General features: G+C 39.7%; 1 protein-coding gene and 1 pseudogene across 1 annotated transcript; both read right to left on the reverse strand.

Moving 5' to 3' along the window:
• Nucleotides 1-1,222: 1,222 nt before the first annotated feature.
• LOC119746424 lies at nt 1,223-2,684 on the reverse strand. Its single transcript, XM_038223380.1, has 2 exons — nt 2,546-2,684; nt 1,223-2,209 (listed from the first exon to the last, which is right to left on the reverse strand). Exon 2 carries the CDS (start codon nt 2,199-2,201, stop codon nt 1,812-1,814), a length of 390 nt encoding a protein of 129 aa, XP_038079308.1. The 5' UTR covers nt 2,202-2,209; nt 2,546-2,684; the 3' UTR covers nt 1,223-1,811.
• Nucleotides 2,685-9,349: 6,665 nt separating this feature from the next.
• LOC119744405 lies at nt 9,350-11,136 on the reverse strand (annotated as a pseudogene).
• Between the last annotated feature and the right edge of the window lie 13,266 nt (nt 11,137-24,402).

Consider the following 24,402-nt stretch of genomic DNA (forward strand, 5'->3'; position numbering starts at 1 on the left):
CATCTTGTATTTCTTGAGTTATTAATCGGAAACTGATCATTGGTTTAGTAAGGCTCGCACCAATATCGACCGCAATTTACCGTTTCTCCTTTACAACCCATAAATTCCCTCACCGACCCATTGAGTCTGTGTCTCTTAAGACCTCCAATGCATGAAAACTTAAAGGAAATTGTAGTGTAACACTCTATATTTTATCATTAGCAATTTCTTTCTAAAGAGGGCGCGCTGCATAAACACTGCTTACCGCGCCGACTTCCGTCCATATTCGCAATGTAAAAAAAACTTATTGTTTGCTCAAAAACTCAATAAAGGCACATTGCATTGAAATGATAATGCGTCCAATATTTTGCTATGGTATTTGACTCAAGAATTTGGAAAATTGACAGAAACCGTGAAGGAATGAATGTATTATAATTTAATGAACGTGCATTGTATCACTCACCAAATTAAAGAAAATATACATACCTTTTTGCAAATGTGTACCAATTATCATAACCAAGTGCAACTGAGATATGTTATAGGCTGGTAAAACCCCCACAAATCCCGGGACACACCGGGGTTTTTTTCGTTTTACCGTTTTGGATTTCCTCAAAAACAAAAACAGTAAACGAAGCATTGACCGTTATGTCGTTTTAAAGTTTTGTCAAAGGGTCTAACGGTTTTAAGATAAATACGGTTATTTCGTTTTATCAGTTGAGTAAAATTCATTACAGCATAACGATGAATGATTTTTGTTTTTCAGTTTTACACAAATACCTTTGAAAAACAGCAAAACGGTCAGTGTTGAATACAGATTGTTTTTTTTTTTTTTTTTTTTTAGGAAATCCAAAACGGTAAAACGAATAACGGTATGTACTGGGATTCCCACCCCTGCCTTTTTGAGTTTAATAAACCATGTCAAAGAACAACTCTTTTGCTTTGTAATGATACCACATTCCGTAGCTCATTTACATAAAAGATATATAACTTATATATATTTAATTTATAAAAATACTGCGTAAAAGTTGAATGTGCGTTGCTGAACTTCCCCTACCTCGTTTTAAGAAAAACAGCTTTGAAAAAAGTGTGTGTTGCGCGTTGTGCATTGTAAGCTTTATGTGCAATGTGAACGTACATTGGCGCGTCCACTTCTACGCCGATCATTGTCATTTGTATCAATATACCACAACTAACATGAGCAAATAATTTGTACTCTATTTTATAATAAGACTCATTTTTCCTCTGTAAAGTTGTGTGTCCGGATCCAATTAACTCCGGCTAAATCTTTTAGCTACGTCACATCCCACGTTTGTGCCAACCAGTGATTAGAAAACTTGAATGGTTAGGACATCAGAAAGCGTATAGTCTACAGAGCAATACTGTACAAGTGTACTGTTAAACATCACTTTAATTAAAAGACATTACCAATATTAAAGTTAAATTTAGACACCCCCACGTAAATACATGTAGAACTTATAAGATACAGCAGCTGGTATCTCAGAGGTTGTAATTTGTCAATTTTTACTTTTTTCAAAAACGAATCCACAAAATAGACATGCCTTAACAAGTGATACATAGCATTGTCATCTTAATCCGCAATTAACGCATAAGGTCACTGTGAAGGTGTAAATGTATAACATTGGACAGAAACGTGTCAGCTATGCTTAGATTTTATACTAACTTCTGGCCGCCAATAAAAATGGCACTCAATCTTTGTAACCAACGGAAAGGACATCCTCTACTCCTTGGGTCGTGCGCATTCCTTCAGGGAAGGCATTGTAATAACATGGCGCAACATGATAGTATCCAAGGGAACGAGGTTGCAGAAAGGCCTAAACCATGCGCTTCATATAGACGCATTCCTCCAAATCAACCAGACCAACATTCACGTGCCCAGACTCCACGACATTCATCATCTCGCACCTTTCCTCGTTCTCGTGGAAATTGAACGACCGGCATCGCGCGTCGCGCGAGCACGCCACGGCGCAGACGATCGGACTGCGCGCGCGTCTGGTTGCCATCACGTGGCCCTGGGGGCACAGTCCTGCTTGAGGGCGTCCTTCAGGGTCATGACTGGCGAAGGTCGAGGCAAAGACGGCAGACCGGCGTTTTGAGGCGGGGCGGTCCGTCTGGCTGTTCCCTTGATCCTCACACGGTGTCATGGGTTCGATGGGTGAGGTAGAACCTGCGGTCGCAGTGACTGCTGCTTCGATGGTCGTCATGCTTGATTCTGTAGATTCCAGCAAAACGAAAACAATTCACATAGGGATGACGTGTGTGAATTATTTTCGTTTTGCTCAAAGAAAAGACAACATTTTTGTGATCCGTGGACAAAACTTTTAAACGATGGTTGTGTTTAAAATTCTTTTACTTAAAAATTGTATAAGTGATTTATTTGATTCGTGTACTTCAAGAAAGCTTACTAATTGAACTTTCATATACGAGATTTTGAAAGTGCTACATGCAGAACTTTATTAAGAAAATGGTCCTGCCATTTAGGTTTCCTTTTTTTTTTCTCAAACAGCGAGTTAATCACTTTAGACTTTGCCCAAGAAAATGAGGATACCTGTGTATTCCAGATCCTCTGCGCCCTTCTCACACACGAAGTGCAAAGATGTGTTGCACGACGTTGGGAATACGGTAGGCCTATCGGTTGTGTTGAGACCAACGCATCCTTCCTTCAGCCCGGCCTTTGCAGGATCCTCTTGCCAAACTATGAGGACAGATTTTAATACAATTGATACAAACAGGGAAATACTACAAAAAGCGACTCGATCTTTAACAAGCCCTCGGATTTCATGTAGTATCTGTACCCTTCTGATTAAGAAACTTTCCAAAAATATTACAGGGTAGTACAAAAAGAAGGAAACCCACTTTCACAGGAATTTTGAACAGGTTTTGTCTTTTGGACAATGTAGTTAAGTATAGCTCTTTGACCATACAAAGTGAAAAAAAAACTTTAAACAAATTACAAGAAAAGCGTCATTATAATAATTTGAATAGAAGTCACCAAAATCACTGTTGTCCACGTGTAAGTCTAGCGTAGTGTTTTTTTCCGGAGTTCAGTCCAGCAGATGGAATAAAGCCGTCCGTGGACAAACAGGTTTGGCACATGAACTGTTTAAATTAGCAGAGTCAGAGCCGAAATAATGCAATTTGCAATCCTTTTCGTCACGTATATATTTAAAGATCATTTTAAATACCATGGAAACAAATGGAATGTTTGAAATAATTATGCTCAACAAGAAGGTGAAAAAAAGTGTTGTCAAAAGTGTGTTTCCTTCTTTTTGCTCCATGTAGAATGGTATAAGCGTGTATTCTAATTGTACAAAACAATGTGCGTATTACTTTTTCCAACTTCCAATTTGTGTAAAAACATACGAACCTTGGAATTCAGGCAATGCATTATTCTCAGGATCTTCGCAATACCATGTCAGCGATGGCCGAATTCCTAGTGTGCACTCGTAGTCCAATATGACACTGGAGGCAATCTTATCCGCGATGAATCTGAAATGTCATCATAAAATTAGGGGTAAAAATCGGAGCGTTAACACTAGCCTTAACTGATCGATTAAGATGATGCTCCCAACAGAGTAGGAATGCTAGACCGAGGTTCTTAGGATGGAACGAAAATATACATCAATCAACAATCAACAAATAAACGGACAATGATCAAAACCAGAATTAACAATAAAACCAAAATTAAATCAGTAAATAAAACAAGGGAACGATTTAAATTCTCTTGTTTCTATTAACAATTTCATTAACAAGTTCGTGCTTGTGGATGTGGATATATATTGGATCGCGGTATTTGAGATAATGGCCTTTTGAAATTGTCGAATGTAATTTTGTAGCCATTATAATACGTAACACGATTAAATATTTCCAGGAGTTTGTTTCTTGTTTTGTTTAAATTATTTGAATACATCGCGTGTTTCAATTAGAAGCATGAGAAGTGTTAATTAGAAATATCAAATGGACCTTGACGACTATAGGACATGTTAATAAAATGGTATATACAGAGTGTCCCGGCCCAATAAACATTGTGCATGAAGAAATCGCTGATTTTCTCAAAAGTTGGGCAGATTAGCTAATCGAATTTTATAGCATTGTCAAGCGTATGGTCTTGTTTTTAACTATATAGTTAAAAAAATCAAGAAAATCCAACGATGCAAACCAGAGATATCTTTGATTTTGTAAGGCTATTTTTTTTTTTGACCTGCACATAAACAATGTAATTTCTGCACTTAGAATATATAACAATTACTGGGTTATTGGTATGTGTTACGCAGTGCATGCAATATTGCATTATGTTGCATTTGGATAAAAAAGTTCACATATAACATTTTGGGTATAACATTGTATAATCAAATCTAACACTTGTAATGCATAATATCATGTGTTAAGTCTTGCAAATCATGCAATCTTCTTTGACAGCTGAAATGTATTGGCCTAAGCTTAGGGTTTCTGGTATGGAGCTTGCCCCAAAAGTGGTGCGGCGGCGCGTTTTGTTTTTGGTTGTTTTTTTTTACCCAACTTTTGTTTCTCTTCAAATGTCGGCTGATGTCGCAGATGACTCTTCGATCCCCTTAAAACTATTAAAATATCCTTCAGAATGGAGCTTGGGTGACCTCAATAAGGCCATAAGGCTTGAGAAGTATATTGATTTAATTAAAAGCGTTTACAGGTCCCAGGTACACGACCGTCGCTCCGTCAGTCTGGCTTCCAGACGCACAATCACAAAATTACAACACCGTCTGCAAATGGTGCCTGACTAAATGTAGTGCAAAAAATATATATATGTATGGGAGCGCAGAGAGGCCACATAAAATTAAATACTCGAGCGTAACCCCATCTAAAACACGTTAAAATTGTGCAGCAGCAGGTCAGTCAAACCAGTGAGTTTAGCGGTTTTGAGACATCATCTTACATTGAAAAAAATACTTTTTAATTTTGCCGACGCGCATGGCTACGGCGACACGCGCGCATACCAGAAACCGGAGACTTTTTTGGGGGGGGGGGTGTTAACTACAGGATTTTAATTGTGCAGGAGGATAATATCAAAATCAATTTCTGATTTTCACATTGCTTTGATGGATTTTCTTGAGTTTACCAATTATAAACCAGATCATAGGTTTTAAAATGATATATAAAATTTGATTTGCTAGTATGACTACCTTTTGAGTAAATCGGCGACTTCTTCATGCACAATGTTTATTGCGACACGCTCTACATTAGACTTCGAAAACTATTAATATTGTGTGTAGTCATTGCTAACCCCGCTTCCTCAGGGCTTTCGAGCTGAAGCAGCGAGGCTTGCTCGGCCAGACAGGTAACTTTCGCTTGCTGATGAGTCTGCTTCTGATCGAAACCTATTGAATATCTGTCGCTGAACATGTAGCAGTCTTCACCCCTCATCTCCCACTTGTCCTGGCACTGCAAGGCTGCAACCAAGAAAAAATCGTAAAGAACCGTTAAAGCGTATTCCATTCCCCCTCCCTCACGAAAAGAAAAATTGCGAAAATCAAACAGAAAAAAAGAAGAAATGGTCAACATACAACACGCATTGTAGGCATAGGGGAAACAAATTGTGTTTGAAATCAAAACTCTTGTAGAAGGGCTGAATTGGCCTGGACACGGTTTCATAATGCTGCTCAGACGAAAAAAACATATCCTTACCAAATTAATTCTCGGTACATTTTTGTTTTACAAATAATTAAACCACTTCGGTCACTATATGACATTCTGGTGTGGGATAGATGATTCATGATTCATGATCTGTTGGGACCAGAAGTAAAGTCTGATGTGTTGTTTAAGGAAAGTGTAGGTTGGCCATAAATTCTAAATAATACCTCAAAGGTAGGATCACTTTTTGTTTGTGCTCAGTGTTTATATGTTTTCATTTCAAGAATAAAATTGCTCAACATTTTTTTTAAAGTATATAACAACTAACCTATGCACGGTTTAGCTTAAAGGCAACTTTACATTTTTTTCGAAAACAGATGAAACTTAGTAATTATGCTCAGTTTGGGGGGTCTGGTAACTAACGTAGGCCTATGTAAAAAAAAAAATTAAAAAAAAAAAAAAAAATTGCCCGCTCGCACTCATTTTTAAAACAACGGCACATTCCATGATTGCTTTCTTCCGAACGATACCATTTCTGGCGGCATAATTTCATAGTTTATTGGGTATACCATTTATATCTTTACCTTGAACAGGGTTTTTCCATTAAATCGGTAGGTTTAAGCGTGCCTTTAAATTAGGATATGAATAATTTATAGTAACCCTGAATATTAAAAAAGAACCCCCCAACAACAAAAAAGTTGATTGCTTACTGTACTTAAACAAGTATTGCTATCATTGACGCTCGTTTGTATAATTGGTATGGGTAATAGCGATACCAGCTAGTTTACACGCGCCTATTCAGCACTACACACAAAGCGCGATCAATGCATTTTCCAATGGCTTATCATGCAGTGAAGGTAATAGGCTTAGTATTTGTTGCATATATTGGGGAGCAGGGGGTAGTGATCTCTTCGTGAAATTCTGATGGCCAAATTGGCAGTCTTCGTTGAAGTTGAAAAAAAAAGGCATTGTTATCTCACCCCTTTCCCAAAATAATGAGTACTGACTCCTTTTCAAAGACATGTAACTGGGTTTGAAATGTTATAGTTCAGAAATCGCCGTGTTTAAATTTCATTATTTTGAAGGCATTTTAAATAAATAAATTCGACATAGGGCTAAGCTTTCATATGGCTAGCTTTTTCCTGCATTTTTAAATATTTGGTAAAAGTATTTCAATCAATCTCAAGTTTCATTACCGAGAGAGGATTCAGGGCTAGGTAGGCCTATAAGAAGTGCACAGATCAAAATTGGAGGAACTCATATTTTCAAAGTTTCGAGGGGGAAAATGGCTAATTTCCGGCCACCCAGGCACAGTCTATACCGTCAAATCTCGTAAATCAAAAACGGGTAAAATAACGCCAATTCCTGGTAATTTTGTTTCTATTTCGATTTTCAAAAAAAGTATTTCTTTTTTTAAATAAGAATACAATTGCCTCTCTTAAATTTGAACCATGTGTCGAGAGATTTGAACTATTTTGGAAACTATTTTGCATTTCAGTTATTTCGAAAACTTCTTCAGAACAACCCAAACCCCTTCCTAAATTTGGCACTATGCCGATTGTTCTAAATACCTGTCTTTTGTCACGTCACTCGTGTAGGTCAAAACCGTAATCAGATATCCATAATTTGAAGACGAAATTATCATCAACAATTTAATCTTATCGCCTGGTTCTAATTTTTACTTTCGTTTTCATGCACGACACCAAATTATTAGTGATTCTGGATCCTTTTATCATACAAAATAAAACCCTTTACCCTCTTATTGGTATCAATATTGGCTGGTTGCTATAGGAGCACGGTTCTTGCAATCCAACAATACCAAAACTGTTATAGTGACGCACTTCAGGATTTAATTTCTGACCCTTTTACCATTCGCTAACCGCTTGAACAAAGCTCTCATCACTGGACAATTGTTTTCCAGATTATTTCTCACAATCGATTAGGCCTACACTGGAGTGTAGAGTTGACCTAATTATATCTTCTCTTTCCTTTAAAATAGGAAATACTCTCGAATGGCTAGAATATTAATGACAATACTACAGGATGAGTAAAAAAATCAAGTCAAAGTTCTGTCCACGGATCACAAAAAAAGGTGTGCGTTCTTTCAGCAAAACAAAACTAATTCAAACACGTCCCTATGTCATCAGCTTCCATTTAGTACAAGAATCATTCAAATCACTTATGTACTTTTCAAGTTACAGAATTTTAAACACAACCACCGTTTTAAAGTTCTGTCCACACGAATCAAAAAAAGTTAAGTGTTCTTTCAGCAAAACGAAAATAAATCACATACAGGGATGTGTGTGAATTGTTTTTGTTTTGCTGAAAGAACGCACACCTTTTTGGTGATCCGTGGACAGAACCTTAAAACGGTGGTTGTGTGTAAAATTCCGTAACTTGAAAAGTACATGAGTGATTTGAATGATTCTTGTACTAAAAGAAAGCTTATGAATTGTGCTTTTATATCCTACATATTAAAAGAGCTACATGCAGCGCTTCACTTAAACAAAAGTCCCGACATTTGGGTTTTGTTTTTTGACTCACCCCTGTATATTGCGACTTTTTGTCTTATATTTATTTGTTTCGCAATAATATATTGGTTTTCAAACCTTCAATTTAAATCGTCTGGTCCCTATAGTTTCACTCTGGTCCCTAGTTCCACATTCGAACATAGAAGAAAAGTTGAAATTGAATTGCAAATAGTGGCACAATGCCCGCATATTCTGTTGAATTAGCTACGAAGATAATCGCATTGCAAAACCAAACACTGGCAGAAATAATGAGTGTTGCGTTAACTCTCAATGATTACAAAATGTAATGGCCAAGCAATTCTCAATGCAATAAGCATATAGATATTTTGTACCTTTTTTCCATCAACAGAATAATAAGCGGCAATTGTGCTTTCCATGATTTGTAATGCCGGCCCTAACCGAAAAAAAGAAAATATGTCACTTTTATTTTTGGTTCTGCCCCTTATTTTTATTAATTTTTGCAACCTCTCCTTGGAGGCGTATCCCTTCCCAGCCCACTGTAAATTATCTGGCTACATCTAACACAACACTTGATTATGTAGTCTCATTCTCGAAACCACATCACCAAAAATAATCAACCGTTTAATTAAAAGGAAAAGCAAGATGATATTCTGAAACTGAAAGCCTTACCGCATTTTATTGCAGGAGATAGAAGAACGAGTGCCGATATCAGACGAAAAAGCTCATGTACTAGCCCCATGGTGCACTTTTTCCAGCAAATCGTCTGCCCGAACAAAAATCCTCGAAAAGAGCCTCGCAGTTGGAACGTACAGAAACTGTTGTCACAAAGAAAAACCTGATAGGCCTTACAGTGGATACAATTTTACCACGCACGCAAGCCACAGGTTGTGAAATAATGTGCAGGTATAAAAGCACCCTGCACCAATGCAATCACGAGAAAATGTGAAGTTCCACGTGAACGCATTTTAACCAATCACAGCTCGGGTCGAACTAACGTCACCAGCATTAGACTGCAAACGAGACCATATCTAAATGCAATTGTTTATTTTCTTTGACAACAGAATTACTTGCCCAATAATTTATATGAAATCTGAGAACAGGTGGATTGAAGCTGTAGAGGGCGCTGCCTATTCAGGGGGAATTACGGATATTTGTCATTCGTATGGAGTTTTAAAAAGTAAGGACATATGGGGAGTCATTAATTCAATGAAACAAGGGTGACTTTAACTGAAAAATGCAATTAAAACTAGAAATGCATAAACAGTAATAAGAACTGTGGTAAAGTTCATTTTATTATTCGCTCACTTCCAATTCAAACCACAAGTCAGTCACTCACGTCAAAAAATCAAATCACAAAGCAGATCACAAGTTAACAACATGACAGGCAATGAATAGAGATGCTTACAGGAATGTCTATGCTACCGTATTTGATGTGGCTTATCGCATGATTTGAGTGAAGATTGGATAACTTGTGATTGTTACTTTTTATGAGGCATTGACTCCATTAGAACGGGTTTTATCTAGTTTATGAATACAAACACCGCTTGCATAATACAGCACAAAATGGCGGCCATCTTCGTAGGGGCCAGACCACTTTGAACACTGTCGTCATCACCAGTGTTACCGTCGCCATTGGCGACAACATCCACATCGCCATTCCTGGGTTTTGGTTTCGTTCCCCGGCGGTACACGCCTTTGAAGCAACCCATGATGTACGGGAAGTCGGCCGTGGTGTGGTACTGGTACTGCCCGTTCACGAACCGGCCGTGGCAGGCGTCCAGGTCGGAGGAGGTCAGTGTGTTGCCGTTCTCGTCGTTGGGGCCGTAGATGGGGAAGCCGTCCAGGGCCACGCCGATGATGGGGGAGGGCTGGCCGGGGACGATCTGGAACACGCAAGAGGAGGGCTGCTTGTGGTAGTGGTAGACGCCCCGGTTGGTCGGGTGGCCGTCGCAGCTGTCGAAGACTTCCGTCAACACGGCATCTTCACCTGCAAGTTGGAAGAAATGACGTAAAGTGTCAGTAGCCGATATGGATATGTTTCCACAATTTAATGCTAAGAATTCACTGAACAAATAGGCGCTCTTTCATTGTGATCTGTAAATGGCTAGGAACTAGACTATAGACTGTGCGCCCTCAAACGATGTATGCCTTAATTGCATTGAGTATAGTGCGCTTGGGGTATTCTCGGATTTCTTGGGTCCCCGGTCGTGCCCGGGTTCGAAAGTGACTGCATTTGATTCATGATGTGATTATAGCTCCCTCTACCTCTGTCGCGGCTCGACTCCCTTGCCAGGAATCGAGGCCGGCTGCATTAGGAGAACAAATTCCAAATTGGGACAATATATAGATGGGACGAGTGAGCTGAGCTGAGTGAGAAGGAGAATTGGGCTGTGTTTAGAACAAGTTTTCCTGTGCTGTGTAGGCCTAGATCCTTTCACAAAGCGCCCTCACCGAGAGGACAGGTTTTGTTATTTAAATTCAGAGACATTGAAAGTGCAAGGTGTATACTCATGCATATCATGTAGGAATGAGGCCCTGCCCTTATTGAGGGCGCTCCGCGCAATGAGCTTATTGATCCTACCTTCGTTTGTGTACGGATTGAAGAACGGGATGCCGCTGATGGCGACGCCAATGGGTCCCATGGGCAGCGCGGTGGTGGTACCGGCTACGGTGGGGTTGACCGGTATGTTCCACTGGTGCGTCTGCACCGTGATGTCGTTGGGGTTCCCCTTGCGGGGTTACTCCGGAGTGACGTGGTCTGGCACCCCGTTGCTGGTGATCGTGTGCATGCCGTTGGCCGTGGTGATGGTCACCAGCCCCACCTCGCCCGTGTTGGTCTCGACCCGGTCGGACGTCATGAAGCGGGCCAGCTGCTCGTCGGTGAGGGCGCTAGACGGCGACACCGCCGCGGCAGCCGCCAAGGTAAAGAGGAGCAGAGTTGATGACATCATCTGCAGAAACAAAACAAAACCGTGTGATTGAAAAAAAGAATATCATTTTCAAACGTGACCCCCAAAGGCCAAACTGTGCGAACTACATGAAGTTGGCCCTACAATGCCATGTGTGCGTTTCACAATGCTGTGCGCCACCAAGAGTTTGCCACGGAGAGTTCATTTTTCCAAGTGCATTGTGGGAAATAGTCGCCAAATTCGCAGCGCGGGCCGTTGAAATTGTTCGGTTTTCCGGTCAGTAGTATCGTAAGCGTATGATGATAAATTTGCCCTTTTCTTTTCTTTTAATCAATATGGTGTCTTTTGTAAGGTAGCAGAACGCCATTCCCCAATCTATAACAAATTAGCTGAGCTCAAGTTATACAGCCACTCATTCAAATGGGCCGTGTTTTGCCGACCGTAAACTTGAAAAAAGGACTTCCCATGGCAAACCCTTGGTGGCGCACTGTATTGTCAGTCGCCCGAATTCAGTCGGTATTGACTAAGCTTGGAGTAGTGTACATTTTCAAGGTTAAAGAAATTACGCACCGGTTTCATGATAATAAATTGATGGCGTACTAAGTCTCATTACTATGACAATCGATATTTAATGAGTCTACAGAGCCACATACTGTGTGTTCGTCATGTGATTCAACGGTGCTCATAAAAAGTACACGTGGCTTACAAAAAAAACACGATATTATAGAAAATAGCCAAACCAGCTTCTCATTATCAGGAACGAAATACAAACGGGAGCAAAAATGTACAATTTACCTCTGCACTTACCTTTGCACAATATGTCACTTCGCAGAAATGTCGATGCACAGATTGCTGCAAATACTCCACACGCCAAGGCTTATATACCTACCAGAGGAGACTTTTGTTATCTTTTCTATTGCATTAATACCTGGCCTTATCCTTATCTAACTTAATCCCTTACCTTATATTGTAAAATACTATTCACTCGCCTTTTGAGATTTTTGAGTAGCAAGGTTAAACTTGCAATTACTTACAAAAATGCAAATTCGCCCATACTTGTATATCTACTAAAAGAAACTTCATCTTTTCTTTTTTTCATTTTAAACCTAGCCTGATCCTTATCTGCTTTCATCTCTCATGGCAGTATTGTTTTCATTAAAACAAAATTACTTAATTTCCTTTGAGATTTTCGGATAGCAAGGTTAACAAAAAGGCCCATTGAAGGACAGACATGGCGAAAGTATGCCTTGGAACTTCAGATATACATGTACACTGGTATTTATCAATGCACAAAAGGACTAAGGGTAAATCTGCGAAGCGTCTTACCATAGCAAGGGGCTCTAACCCATCCCCAAAAGATAGATCCTTTTGAGTGAAAATGATATTTTAGCAAAGTTAAAAATCAACAACAATGTTCAAATGTGTGCGTGCAGAACATAACTAAATTTCTTTTCTGAAAATAAGTTCCTTAGAATGTTTGTATTAGAATGCTCATATTTCAGGACCCCAAGGTTTCCGTGTTTTAGTGCAACTGTATAGTTTCGTGTCAGTTTCATAAGATCAGGTTCATTTCTTTTATCCATGTTACGACTTAATAGGGTTGTACTTAATTATGACCCATTTCAGCTTATTACGGTTTCATTCGGTTCTGTTCGAATCTGCTCAGCTCCACTCAGCTCTGTTCGACTCATGTAATTATTGTGGGATTGTATCGGTATGTTGTTGTCATAACACATTTTATTGTTTCCATAACAAACTACTGTTTTATAACTGTTTCTTTGCAAACTTGTCAGGGCAAATACCATGCCAAGATAATCAAGTGTCTCACCTGTCAAAAATGTATCCAATGCAAACCGATAAATTGGTTTAATCAACTTGCTTGTCACGCATTAATCCAATCGGTAAACTGATTTTAATACTCAGTGATGACAACACCTTGGCGATGGCTTGGGTAGTTTGACCTCAATCACGCAGAATACAATGCACTGTTTTGTTCTCATAGGCTTACTCGAACTTTAGTTGTTACACATAATATGGTTTTGATGTTAGGTGTGTCATTAACTGATGCGGTGCGCATTGGCCAATGGGATCACGACACTATATCTTCGCTCCTACCCCCCCCCCCCCCAAATGATAAGGGCTTATATCCTCACGATGCATGACGTATTTCTTCAAGCTCTCAATGGATAGAATATGTTTGAATAATAACGAGGGTCACCAACACTTCAGTGTGCGCGTGACGCGTGCGCACTGAATGTGCGTCCACTTTTTAAGGCAGCCAGCTACCCTCAATGCTTTGCAGCGCCTGCGCCTCCTTCACACAATTCTGTGAAAGAGATTAGCCCTTCCCAGCGCCCTGTTTGGGTTGTGGGTACGAGCGAACACTATATCTCGGTCACGAGGTATCTGAAAAATACGTATGGCAAAAGAAGAGGTGAGGCTTCTGGCCAAATTTGGAGTGTTCCTTTGTCAAGATTCACCATGCCATACTAGTGAGCTGCCACCCTAGCCACTACTTTCACAGCTCAGTGAGCACTCCCCCCCCCCCTAGCTGCATTTCCACTACCACTCCCCAGCGATCAGCCTCATCGCCACAGCCCAGCGATCAGATCCTCAGCATCCACTCTCCACGCCTCAGCAATCATCAAGCCCTATATTACACAACCTCATCCACTCAGGCCGGCTCTCTCCTAAGAACGATCAGTGCATATGGGGTGCTGTGGTCCAATGGTTACGGGGTTTGACTTGTGTGCCCTGGTGCATGAGTTCGAATCCAAATACTGACTGGTATCCAGAATTCTTTAAAATTCACTTGTTGAGAACGTACCAGCAACAAAGAAAAGCACACCCTGGTCGTTATTGCTTTTGACATTTACATGTACATCAATTGTTTCTAGTCGCTAGCCCTGATGAAACTGATTTTAGTTGTACCTATATGACATCGAATGCCTCGTCAGTTGAAATATATTATTCTGTTGTTCAATACCAGCACCTTGTTAACCCTTATAAAGGTGCTACATAATGGGTCTCAAATTTCTCATGAGCTTCATTTTAATCCTTTACCTGTCTTTAAAAGTAGATAGACATAATTACCAGCGCCTTGCAGAACCTAGATGTTGGTAGATACATGCGCTATATAAGACTCCTGTTTACCGAACGGGGCAAGATATTATTTTAACCACAAGCGCGGTCGTTAGCCATCAGCCATTATTTTAATGGTCCCCTGTAATTTTAATATGCGATTATATAGGTTGCCATTACCAGGACGTCGGCGTATCAATAAGATATGATCGGGCGCCAGGCATCTCGCACGGCAACACGCGCGTTATTCTTCCCGTTACGATTTCAGCACAAGACTGTCTCGACTGGCACTTTGAAAATAGACGCTCCTGGGCAGCTGTGTTTATGTGCCTTTGCCTTTTTTTACCAGAGCAAGGGGACCAATTTGCAATGGGATCTGCGAGGGGAATGACGCTGCTGGCAATTGCCGTACTCGGGGCGGTAATTCAATTGGCGAAGTGCGGTAAGCTTTTCACAATTATGTCATCTCTAACTTTTGTTTTCAATGCTAATAAGACAGACCCATTCTGTCACTGAACTCTTCAAGCAGGGTTTCGACCTTAGCGGTGGCCCGCTAGCGAATGATGCGAGTCGATCAAAACAGCGGCGGGCTAGTCAACACCACCAAGTAGCCCGCCTTGCCAGTCAAAACGATTGATGAGATATGATTAAGTACGAAACTTTTCCGCGTAGCCGGGAATCCGCTGGTTTGTGGCTTTTAGGAGGTCTGAGAAGAAAAGAAAAAATCTGATACTGACGCGCATTCGGCTTTTTCTGATCTTTCGTGGCGAATATTGCGCCGAAATCGCTAGCGTATCAATTAATTAGAAATGGAATAACAAAACATTCAACAGCGTATACATTAATATAGAAATGGAATAACAACAATCTACATGTATTGCGGACTAGTGAAAAGACCCGCGGCTAGTTAAGAGTCTGGTTTACTAGCCCAGCTAGCTGGCTATTGATAAAAAAAAGTTAAGGGCGAATCCTGTCATTCAGGTTCGCCATGTTCGATCTATGAAGAGCATTGGTCAGATTTAGCGTCCGTATAGACCTTGTGCTTTCATAAAAACCTCAACCCCCTGTAAAAATAGGTGCACGATTTACTAGGAACCTTCCTCATCCTTTCAAATTCCAACACCCCGTGCTATATAACTGTACATTAAACAGCTGGACACCATCGAACCCTTGTGTTGGAGTTTGGCTGGATGGGGATCGTTTTAAGGCTGAGTTAGACATATTGTAAACCTCTCATAATTTCCTGCACTCTTGGACAAGCTTTCTTAGATTTGCTTTGCCTTTTCCCCCCGTCTCGCCGTAAACTATACCAGCATAATGAGGACGAATCGTTGGTTGAATTGTATGGACTGCTAGGTGTTTAAGGGACCCAATCAAGCGAACCGACACACGATTCACATATTGACTACAACACAATCTCAGGCTTTGACAAGTGGACATTCAGGTTTATTCTTTCCCTGAAAAGTTAGTGATGCCGATACGGTTACACCTCTATGTTCCGACACCCCTATGTTCCGACTGCACATATTCCTATTCCTAACCCTAACCCTAACCCTAACTGGGAGTAACACAATCTAGGTTGTTGGAACAAAGGGGTGTCAGAACATAGAGCAGTCACCGCCGATACAAGGCAATTTGTAGCAAATTTATGACGAAATGCATGAGGCATTATACTTAAGGCCACCAACTGCTTAGACATTATTGTAACGTTTGAGATGGGAATCGCTTCTATCGATCAGGTTTCGAACCACTCGAGCACATGTGGTTACTTGTTTGCCCCCTTTTTCGATCCGATATTCATGTCAATCATTTTCCTGAAATGCACTTGTGTAGATTTATATTTTGGGGTTTTAAATTTTGGATATTTTCATTGCGATTAAACTGGAGTAACCCACGCAATGAATTTACAAAACAGGCCTACTTTATTTTAGAGCCACATAACATCGATACAATAAACTATTTGTTGCATTCGCATTACATTCTGGGTAGCACAACCGAACTATTCAATTTATGTTATTCACTCCTGTGGGTTGTGCTCTAATTCCTTGGTGCTAATATTACAGGGGTTGTTTTCCCTAGACCATTTATGTAATTTATGTTCTTTCTTTTTTCTTCATTTTTGTTATGTTGTTAGACTCCGTACGCCTACCGACTAGTTGTGAATTTTTCAAATTATGATCGCCAGCGATGCATTAATATTACATTGTTGTAGCCTAACTATTTTATTTGGGTGCATGCGCTCAGCGATGCATCGTTCCAAATCGATTTTGCAGGACATGATCTCGACGCGTCAATATTAGCAATTCAGACAGAAATAGTAAACACATACACTATTTCCATCAGAAAAGGAGTCCTTTTTCCATGTATGATTGTCTCGATGCAGAAACATTTGTTCCTTTTCCTTCGTCACAGCAGCTGTGATTTATTTTTCTCGGTTGGCAAAGTACGTTGTAAAAACGATGTTTAGGTTTTAAACACGTTTAAAACGTGTTTACAGTTGAAAGCGTTTAGGAATGTGTTTAAACGCTAAACGCTTATCTTTTTATAACGTCACGAAACTAAACGTGTTCAGCTTTTCGACACAATATTTACATATTTGCAGTTATTTTGTGGAAACCTTTAAAGTACAACCGTCATTATTCGAAAGTCGTTTAAATGCTAAACGTGCTATCCAGTGACCACATCGCAAACCTATAAACATGTCAACATTTTAGCATCTCAAAGCAAAATCTAGACATGTCGTGAACTAAACAAGTGGGTACAAGACATGTGTTAAGAAATGTGTTTGTACTCTAAACACCATTTTTCTACAGTGTATTGCTGCCGTCATTGCAAAACCAAAAGAATTGGAGAAAAGTGTCTGTAACTCAACAGGACACTGGGATATTTTGACTAGTTATGATTCAAAGTATTTATTGCACGAAGAATGGAGTAGTTTGTAACATAATGGACCCTTTCTGTTCAAAGTTCAACTTAATTGGCCCTGTGTTTAAATAGATGTAGGGCTTCAAAACAATGCACATTGAACGTGATGTCACATGGTGCATTACGTCATCGTTACATCATTCAAAGTTTGATCTATAACACATATGTGTCTATTTGCATAAATACAGCTTCAAGGTCAACCCAATCGCACCGAAACCTCTGTAGAAAAACAGCTTCAATCACCTTAAATGTGACTTGACTTCTTTTTTTTTAGGTCATCATGACGTGGTGTCAGTTTTCATCTATACCATGTCTCCGTGTATGTACGAACAAAAGTTTCAACCCCCAACAAATGCAACCTTCAAACATTTGCCTTTTTTCAAAAATGTTATGTTTTTGATATCAGATTAAAGCTGAGAGCGTTTTCTTCCAAATACTGAAAACAATAATGAAAACACTGAGCACATTCGGTTGAAGAGAAAATGCCAATTATGTAACCAAGTCCTTTATGGCAATTCCAATGGCATTACCGCGCTCAGCTAAGCATAGGCGTCACCAGGATTTTTTTCCGGGGGGAAGCACATTTTCCACTCAAATCCTTGTACTTTCTCTAGCCTATTCTCATTGTATTATTTTTAAGTGGGTGGGCGGGGGACATTTGACTACCCTACCCCCATTGACACCCCTGCAGACGCCCATTTTGTTAAATGTGTATTAAATAAATAGCAAATATGACTTCACACCTCTTTTTTTCGTTTCTTTTTTTTTTCTCCTTTTTTTTTTCTTTTTGGTTTTTGGTTTTGCTTATGGGGGGGATTCATGTAACGCATTGTGTTTAATCCTTACAAACAACACGGCACATAGTTTGACAAGAGTACAAATTAATTTGATGGAAATATCTTTTATTTTCCACCTGAAAAAAAAACCCTTTTTGGTGCTATTTTAAACATTTTCAGCATCATATTCAAATTTATTAAAGAAAATGCATAAATAAAGGACAGATTGCACATGGGCTTTCAGTATTATGTTTCACAGTTTGAAGCACCGTTGGAAAGGACAAGGAATCACTTCTTTCACATAATTGGCATTTTCTCAGCAACCCAATGTGTTGTTTCTCTTATTTTTGATTCAGCATTTGGAAAGAAAAAGCTCTGCGCTTTAATCTGACATCCAAAACATGATTCACAGATCACGTTTTAGAAAGAAGAAAAGGCAAACGCTTCAAGGTTGCATTTTGGCTCACCCTGTATGCATGGATAAAATAAGGACGTCGTCACTAAAAAAATTAATTCAAGGCAACAGTCGACAACAAGAACACTCAATTTTTTTTACAAATATTGACAAAGAGTGCAACTCCAATAAATGACAAAGTAAATTCGATTAAGAATTAGATCAACCTTGACACAATCTGGAATAAGTTTCTCATGTTGAACAAAAGTTTAGGCCACCTCCATTAAACAACAGAACACTTAATCCTGTCTACTCCATCTGCAATGGACCGATGAGCAGACATCGCAGAAATGCATTATTAGGTTTAGAAGATAAATAATTTGTACCTTATCCTAGCTGTCTATATACGACGTAATTTGTAATGGATCAGACCAATTAAGGATCAATTCGTAGTAAGACCGTCAATTAAGGGGGAAGGAAGGAGGAACGAACCTCTCGTTAAAGCGGACGAGCAATCAAAATATCAAATAAAACAATGACCATTATGATAATAATAATAATTTGGGAGGCTAATCATCCTTACTCGCAGCTGGGATGCTGAATTGCGAAGGACGCGGCTACAACGTGGTCGGGCCGCTGGCACGTAAAGGCGCCTCTGTCTGCCAGCCACATCGACCCATATAAGACCACGGAGCACAGCCTGAGATCGAAAGTGTTGGATTTTTCCGGAGGGAGAAAAACCGAAAGGCCCGGAGAAAAACCCTCAGCACAGGAGAGAACCAACGCACAACTCTACTCACATGCGATCCGCGGCCAGGATTCGAACCGTGGTCACCTTGGTGAGAGGCGAGCGCTTTACGCACAAGCCACCCGTGCCACCCTAACGACAATTATTACGATAATCTCCTGAACTTAAAATTTATCCCTTAGCATGATGACATTTCAGTAGTAGCCCTACGTATTACCATTTAGTCAAAGTTCAACATATGACTGCTATATACGCAACAGTAAAATACACTAATGAATAATCTCTATCCCGAGAAAACTCGCAATTTCTTTGACAAAAAAATTGTATAAACCAAAGTAATTGTCACTGGGCGTTTCTAGGAAGTTACCCTCCCACATCGAGAGAATTTACAGAGAATTTCAGTGTTGCTCTTCTCTTCTCAAAAACCACACCAACAGATTGAATACAAGTTGCCCTTTCGCAGGAAGCACAAAGGCCACTTTGGTAAAATTACCAATAACAACGTGATTTGCAAAACTAACATATGTTACATACTTTTATATACATGTGTATCTGAATTGAATCATGTGCAATGTAATAATGCTATACTTAAGATGAATAAACATGTAGTAATCCTCCAAAGGAAAACACAATGTACGTATACCTACCGACTAGAGAAACCATCAGAAAGTTTTTCAAAAAGAAACTGACACACATTACATGGATACAATATTCCATTATAAAAAAGCTTTTCCAAGTCAGCTCAAAATCATGTAAAGGATCAATTTCCAATAGGCTACAAAACCCGTTTGGAAAATTTCGCGTCAATATCTTTAAACACAGTTAGTAACAAGCACAATCGACCTTTATCATGCAGCTACCATTTCAGTCATGTTCCCTGTATCCAATATAACAGTACTGAATGATAATGTTTTTGCGGAAGTGTGAGAAACCACATTTTGTGCATTGGTGGTTAGTCACCGCTGTTCGCGAGCACGGTTGCGTGTGTGTTACAATAATAGACACACACAACGTGTATATTGTACATTGACTATAAACGACAGCAAAAACGTATTCGAACTCCGTCGTGTGCGATGTAAACAACCGGGTCTTCTTTTTTTCGTCTTTTCTCGGGAACGGTAAGACATTAGGTTGATTTCCTTTCAACCAGATGTTTGACATATAGGATAACAATCCCAAACATGCAATTTTAGGGGATTTCAGGACCTAGTGCCCCTTTAATATAGAGTACAATTACCACAATATAAACGTAGTTTCTGATCATGTCAAAACTCAGAATATGGCTACATACACAAAACACTTACTGTAAACTCATCTTATGTTAATATTAAAACAAGCTGGGCCACGCCTCTGCCATGTTTATAGGCAATCGGATTTATGCTCAAGGTGCCTGTCCAGAACATGTGCAAATGCATGGACAAAAGTCTGAAAAGTCTGAAAAGTTTTCTGAAAAACATTTAGAAGTTCCAAAACCTGAAATGAATACCAATAAGAGGGCAGATGCAATTTACCCACATGGCCTTCAATGCGATAAACTTGGTGTTTCATAACGAAAGATCACAATACTTTCTTTCTACTGCATATATACAGCCCTTCATCGCCCTGAAATAAAGTAGGCGTGGCATCGCAATTACCCCCACCCTCAGAACATAATTCAGGACGTGCATGAAAGTACAACGTTGACTTTTGCAATTTGGCGGCAAATTGCATCGTTACCATTCAAGTTTAGGCGTAGTAAGGTTGGGGAAAATATCGATTAGGAACTACGTGTGCGCAGAGAAAATTATGTTTATGCTCACCACACACCGAGCCATTCAATTATTTTCTGACCTCGCCACCGTCAAGTATGATCGTTATAAGTACTGTTGCCATGGATTTATAATTATTTCCCGCATCGTTACAAATAATTAACCTATCCGTCTATTATACAGCACACGTGGTCATAATAATAATAATAATGGAGTCTTATATAGCGTACGTATCTACCAACTATTAGGTACTCAAGGCGCTGGAGATATGTCATGGCATGGACCTTTGCATATTGCATTGTTCCAACATCACAAAATATGCCACAGGCGAAATACAAATAGTAGTAAATATTTTCATATGGATTTCAAATACTGTTACAAACACCGTTGTTGAATTAAAACAGCGCTTTCATCCAGACATAGCCCAAAGTAAAATGGTCCGTGGTGAAAGCGATGCTCCATACCGTTTACTTTACCACACTGCAGTCGTTTACATCTGACGCCTACGTATTTCTAGCAATAAATAATGCCATCTAGTTTTGTACAATACTGTCAACATAACCTTGCGCTGAATATAATTCATATCACAATTCACATTCGTCACCAACACCACGAAGTAATACCCATCTACATACCAGTAAAAACTAGCAATCGGAGAAAACGGCAACTAAAGTTGAACGCCTTCTAAAACAACACTTTGCGTCAAAACGGCAGAGTATTTTCAGTTGGATTTCTCGTTGTGGACACTTGATGAATTGAATTTATTAAATCTGCTGTTTTTTACCCGTTTGTGTGTTAAATATATTAATTCTTAGGACCCTTGCTAGTTTCAGACTTTCACACACCCCAGTGTACCCCCACTTGGGGCATCCGATTGGAAATACGACGGGCGTTTTCAAACGGCTCGGTTTTTGAAGACCAAAATTGTGTACCTCGAAATCCTTTCGCGTGTTGATTACACGAAAACGACATTTTTCCATGCACTGTGCAGTTTTAAGAATGTCCACAGTCTGCTTTTAAACGATATTTCCAACTATTCTTATTTCGTGGTGCATGCGCTTTGGAGCCCAAAATGGTGCTTTATAATTATACCGAAAGTATGCCTATACTTGGTCAATGTTATCGTCTTTACATGAAGTAAGTCGTTGACGGTTGTGGCTTTAGTTGCTTGTTTGTCTGGTTCTTTGCTTGGCAAAAGTCGCAAAAGTGTTGTTTTTTTGTCCATGACAGCCATTCAGTGAATAACATTTTAAAAGCGGTTACAGTCGGCTAAGATTTTGGTTCAAATGAACAAAAAAACGTAAACTGGTATAGTGAGTACCTTACCATAACATCAAAACGACGCACACATGTGTCAGGAGCTAGCATGGTTTAAAATCCGTTAGGATTACTTTTAAAATAAAATAATGATAACCCTAAAAAGTGTTTCTTATTACATTTGTGTGTCTCCTATCAGGCAGTTCAAAGACAACGATTATTTGTATCGCATGCGTTTAAGTGTAAATAAAACGGTCCATATAACTGGCTGGTTAATAATAATAATAATAATAATAATAATAATAATAAATAATAATAAATATAATAATATAATTTTACATTGATATAGCGCCTTCTACAGGTGTTTCAACGCACTATCTATTTGTAGACACAGGTAAATGAAGTTGATGAAAATAATAATGAGACCCATCATGTAGCACCTTTATAAGGCGAGTCTGCTTGTTCGATTTTCGCAACCGGCGCACACAAAACGTGTGTTGACGGTCGATCGTGGACGTCACGTCCTATTGTCCCTCTTTTATTTGTACTCATAACTTTTTAGGAAGACTCCCATAGGTTTTGTACACGACCCCAATCGCAGACGTATGCTGGGAATGGTGGACGATATTGTTCTCTTTTGTTCTCTGTTATTTTTCGTCCACGGTTTGAAAAGCTGAACACGTACACCGCGTTGTTAAATTATGCACTGTTGCGTTGAAAATCGATCAGAGAAGTTTGCGGACCAATGAATAATTACACTGTATGTGCGTGAGGTCGGCAAAATATTCCGCATAAATTTGCGTCTTTTTCCACGCCGGTAACCATGGGAACTTTTTTTTTAATCAAAATGCAGCGTGAATTCAGGAAAGGCTAATTAAACTAGCTTTTTTAACGGAAACGAAATCTCGCCATTGGTTATTTTTGTTAGGCAAGGAAACCGTTATTTTGCACTGTAGGGCAAAATGAACGCCATCTTTAGGACTTTTCAATTGTGAAACTCCACAATAACATTCATTAATTCAGGTGAAGTATGCTTGTTGAGTTATTGAGTGAAATGTCTCTCCAGTCTATCGAATGTATTATGCTTATTATATTCATGTATAAACACAGTAACCTTATTCGGCTTTGATCCAAAAATTGACAATGAAATGCGTATAGGCTGTCTCAAATCAATTTCACTTTGGTTATACGTTAGTCAATGAATTTCTTATGATGCAAAATTGACCGATGACGTTAATTTCATATCAGTATTTCTAACAATGTTCAGGCTTGTAATCATGTCAAAATAGCAACGTCAATTCATCCCAAGGCAATCAATGGCAATCAAAGCCAATCATGCAGTCTCAAGTCAAGTTAAAAGATGGTCAAATAACCTGGCACAAAGGGATTCCTTTGCTATTGGTTATTCCATGTTATGCGCCTATTATTGAGCATTAACATGGACTCCACTGGGCGCTGTGTTTGAAAGATTGTCACTTTTGAAGTGACAAAATTCCCACCCATTGGGCAAAATGTAAGTAACAATCTCCGACGTAGATACGTGGGGCGCACTAGTTAATGTAACAATGTTTTTGAGTGACCAAAATCCCCACCCTGGGGCGTGAAAAACGTGACCAAACCCCGACATCGGACCTGGGGCAGCGGGGGTGGGGGTGGGGGTGATGGGCGCATTACTAAATACATAAGGATTCGCCCCAAACGCTCCGCGCGGGAGCGGCGGCTTTATCCGGTTCGTAAGTGGCTAGCTGCGTCATACACGCGCACGCGCACCCACACATACTTACTTAGTCATACCTATTGTGGACATTCCTTTGTTTTCGTGTATTCAAGAAAAACATGTGAACTGTGAACACTCTTTCAACCCAAATTTTGCAAGTCCACAACACGTTCACGCTTCCTGCACCCTGTGGACCTCTTTTGTTCACAGGTCCACAAAGAGTATGCAAGGTTAGAGCACGTTTTGTTGATGGGGTAAATAGAGGATTTTATATTGTTCCTCAACATCGATCTTGTGTTTTTGCAACATCTCCTATTGGTTTGGTACACGTTTTCTAGTCGAGGTCGTCCTCGATTTGACTCCCGTTCTCAGTTACCCGATATGATGCTTCACATGATTACGTGTCCTCGATTTACACCATGAACAAACGCCAATGATTACTAACGCCCATTTGCGAAACAAACTATTTCCGGTTTTAATGATTTTCGCTGGTACTACGTGTTTGGTGCATAGGCCTGATCTCAGATGATTCGACGTCACACTTTCAATGATCAAACGAACCGGATACGTCGCGAGTTGACCGCTTCGCGGGCAAGTCGCCGTTTGAACGATCAACTCGTTAACACACACACTCCCTTTTGCGCTTTGTTATCATGGTGACCGTTTTAGCCGATTTTTGGCTAACTGTGACAGATTTTTTTGTTAAAAAACGAGTTTGACAGAAAATTTGACAGAATAGATTGTTTTTGGC

Source organism: Patiria miniata, unplaced genomic scaffold (assembly GCF_015706575.1).
Source record: "Patiria miniata isolate m_02_andy unplaced genomic scaffold, ASM1570657v1 HiC_scaffold_7, whole genome shotgun sequence".
NCBI classification, from domain to species: domain Eukaryota; kingdom Metazoa; phylum Echinodermata; class Asteroidea; order Valvatida; family Asterinidae; genus Patiria; species Patiria miniata.

What these genes read in the sequence shown, in the direction of transcription:
- LOC119746424 (XM_038223380.1), bottom strand. Translation starts at nt 2,201, where the DNA reads ATGACGACCATCGAAGCAGCAGTCACTGCGACCGCAGGTTCTACCTCA.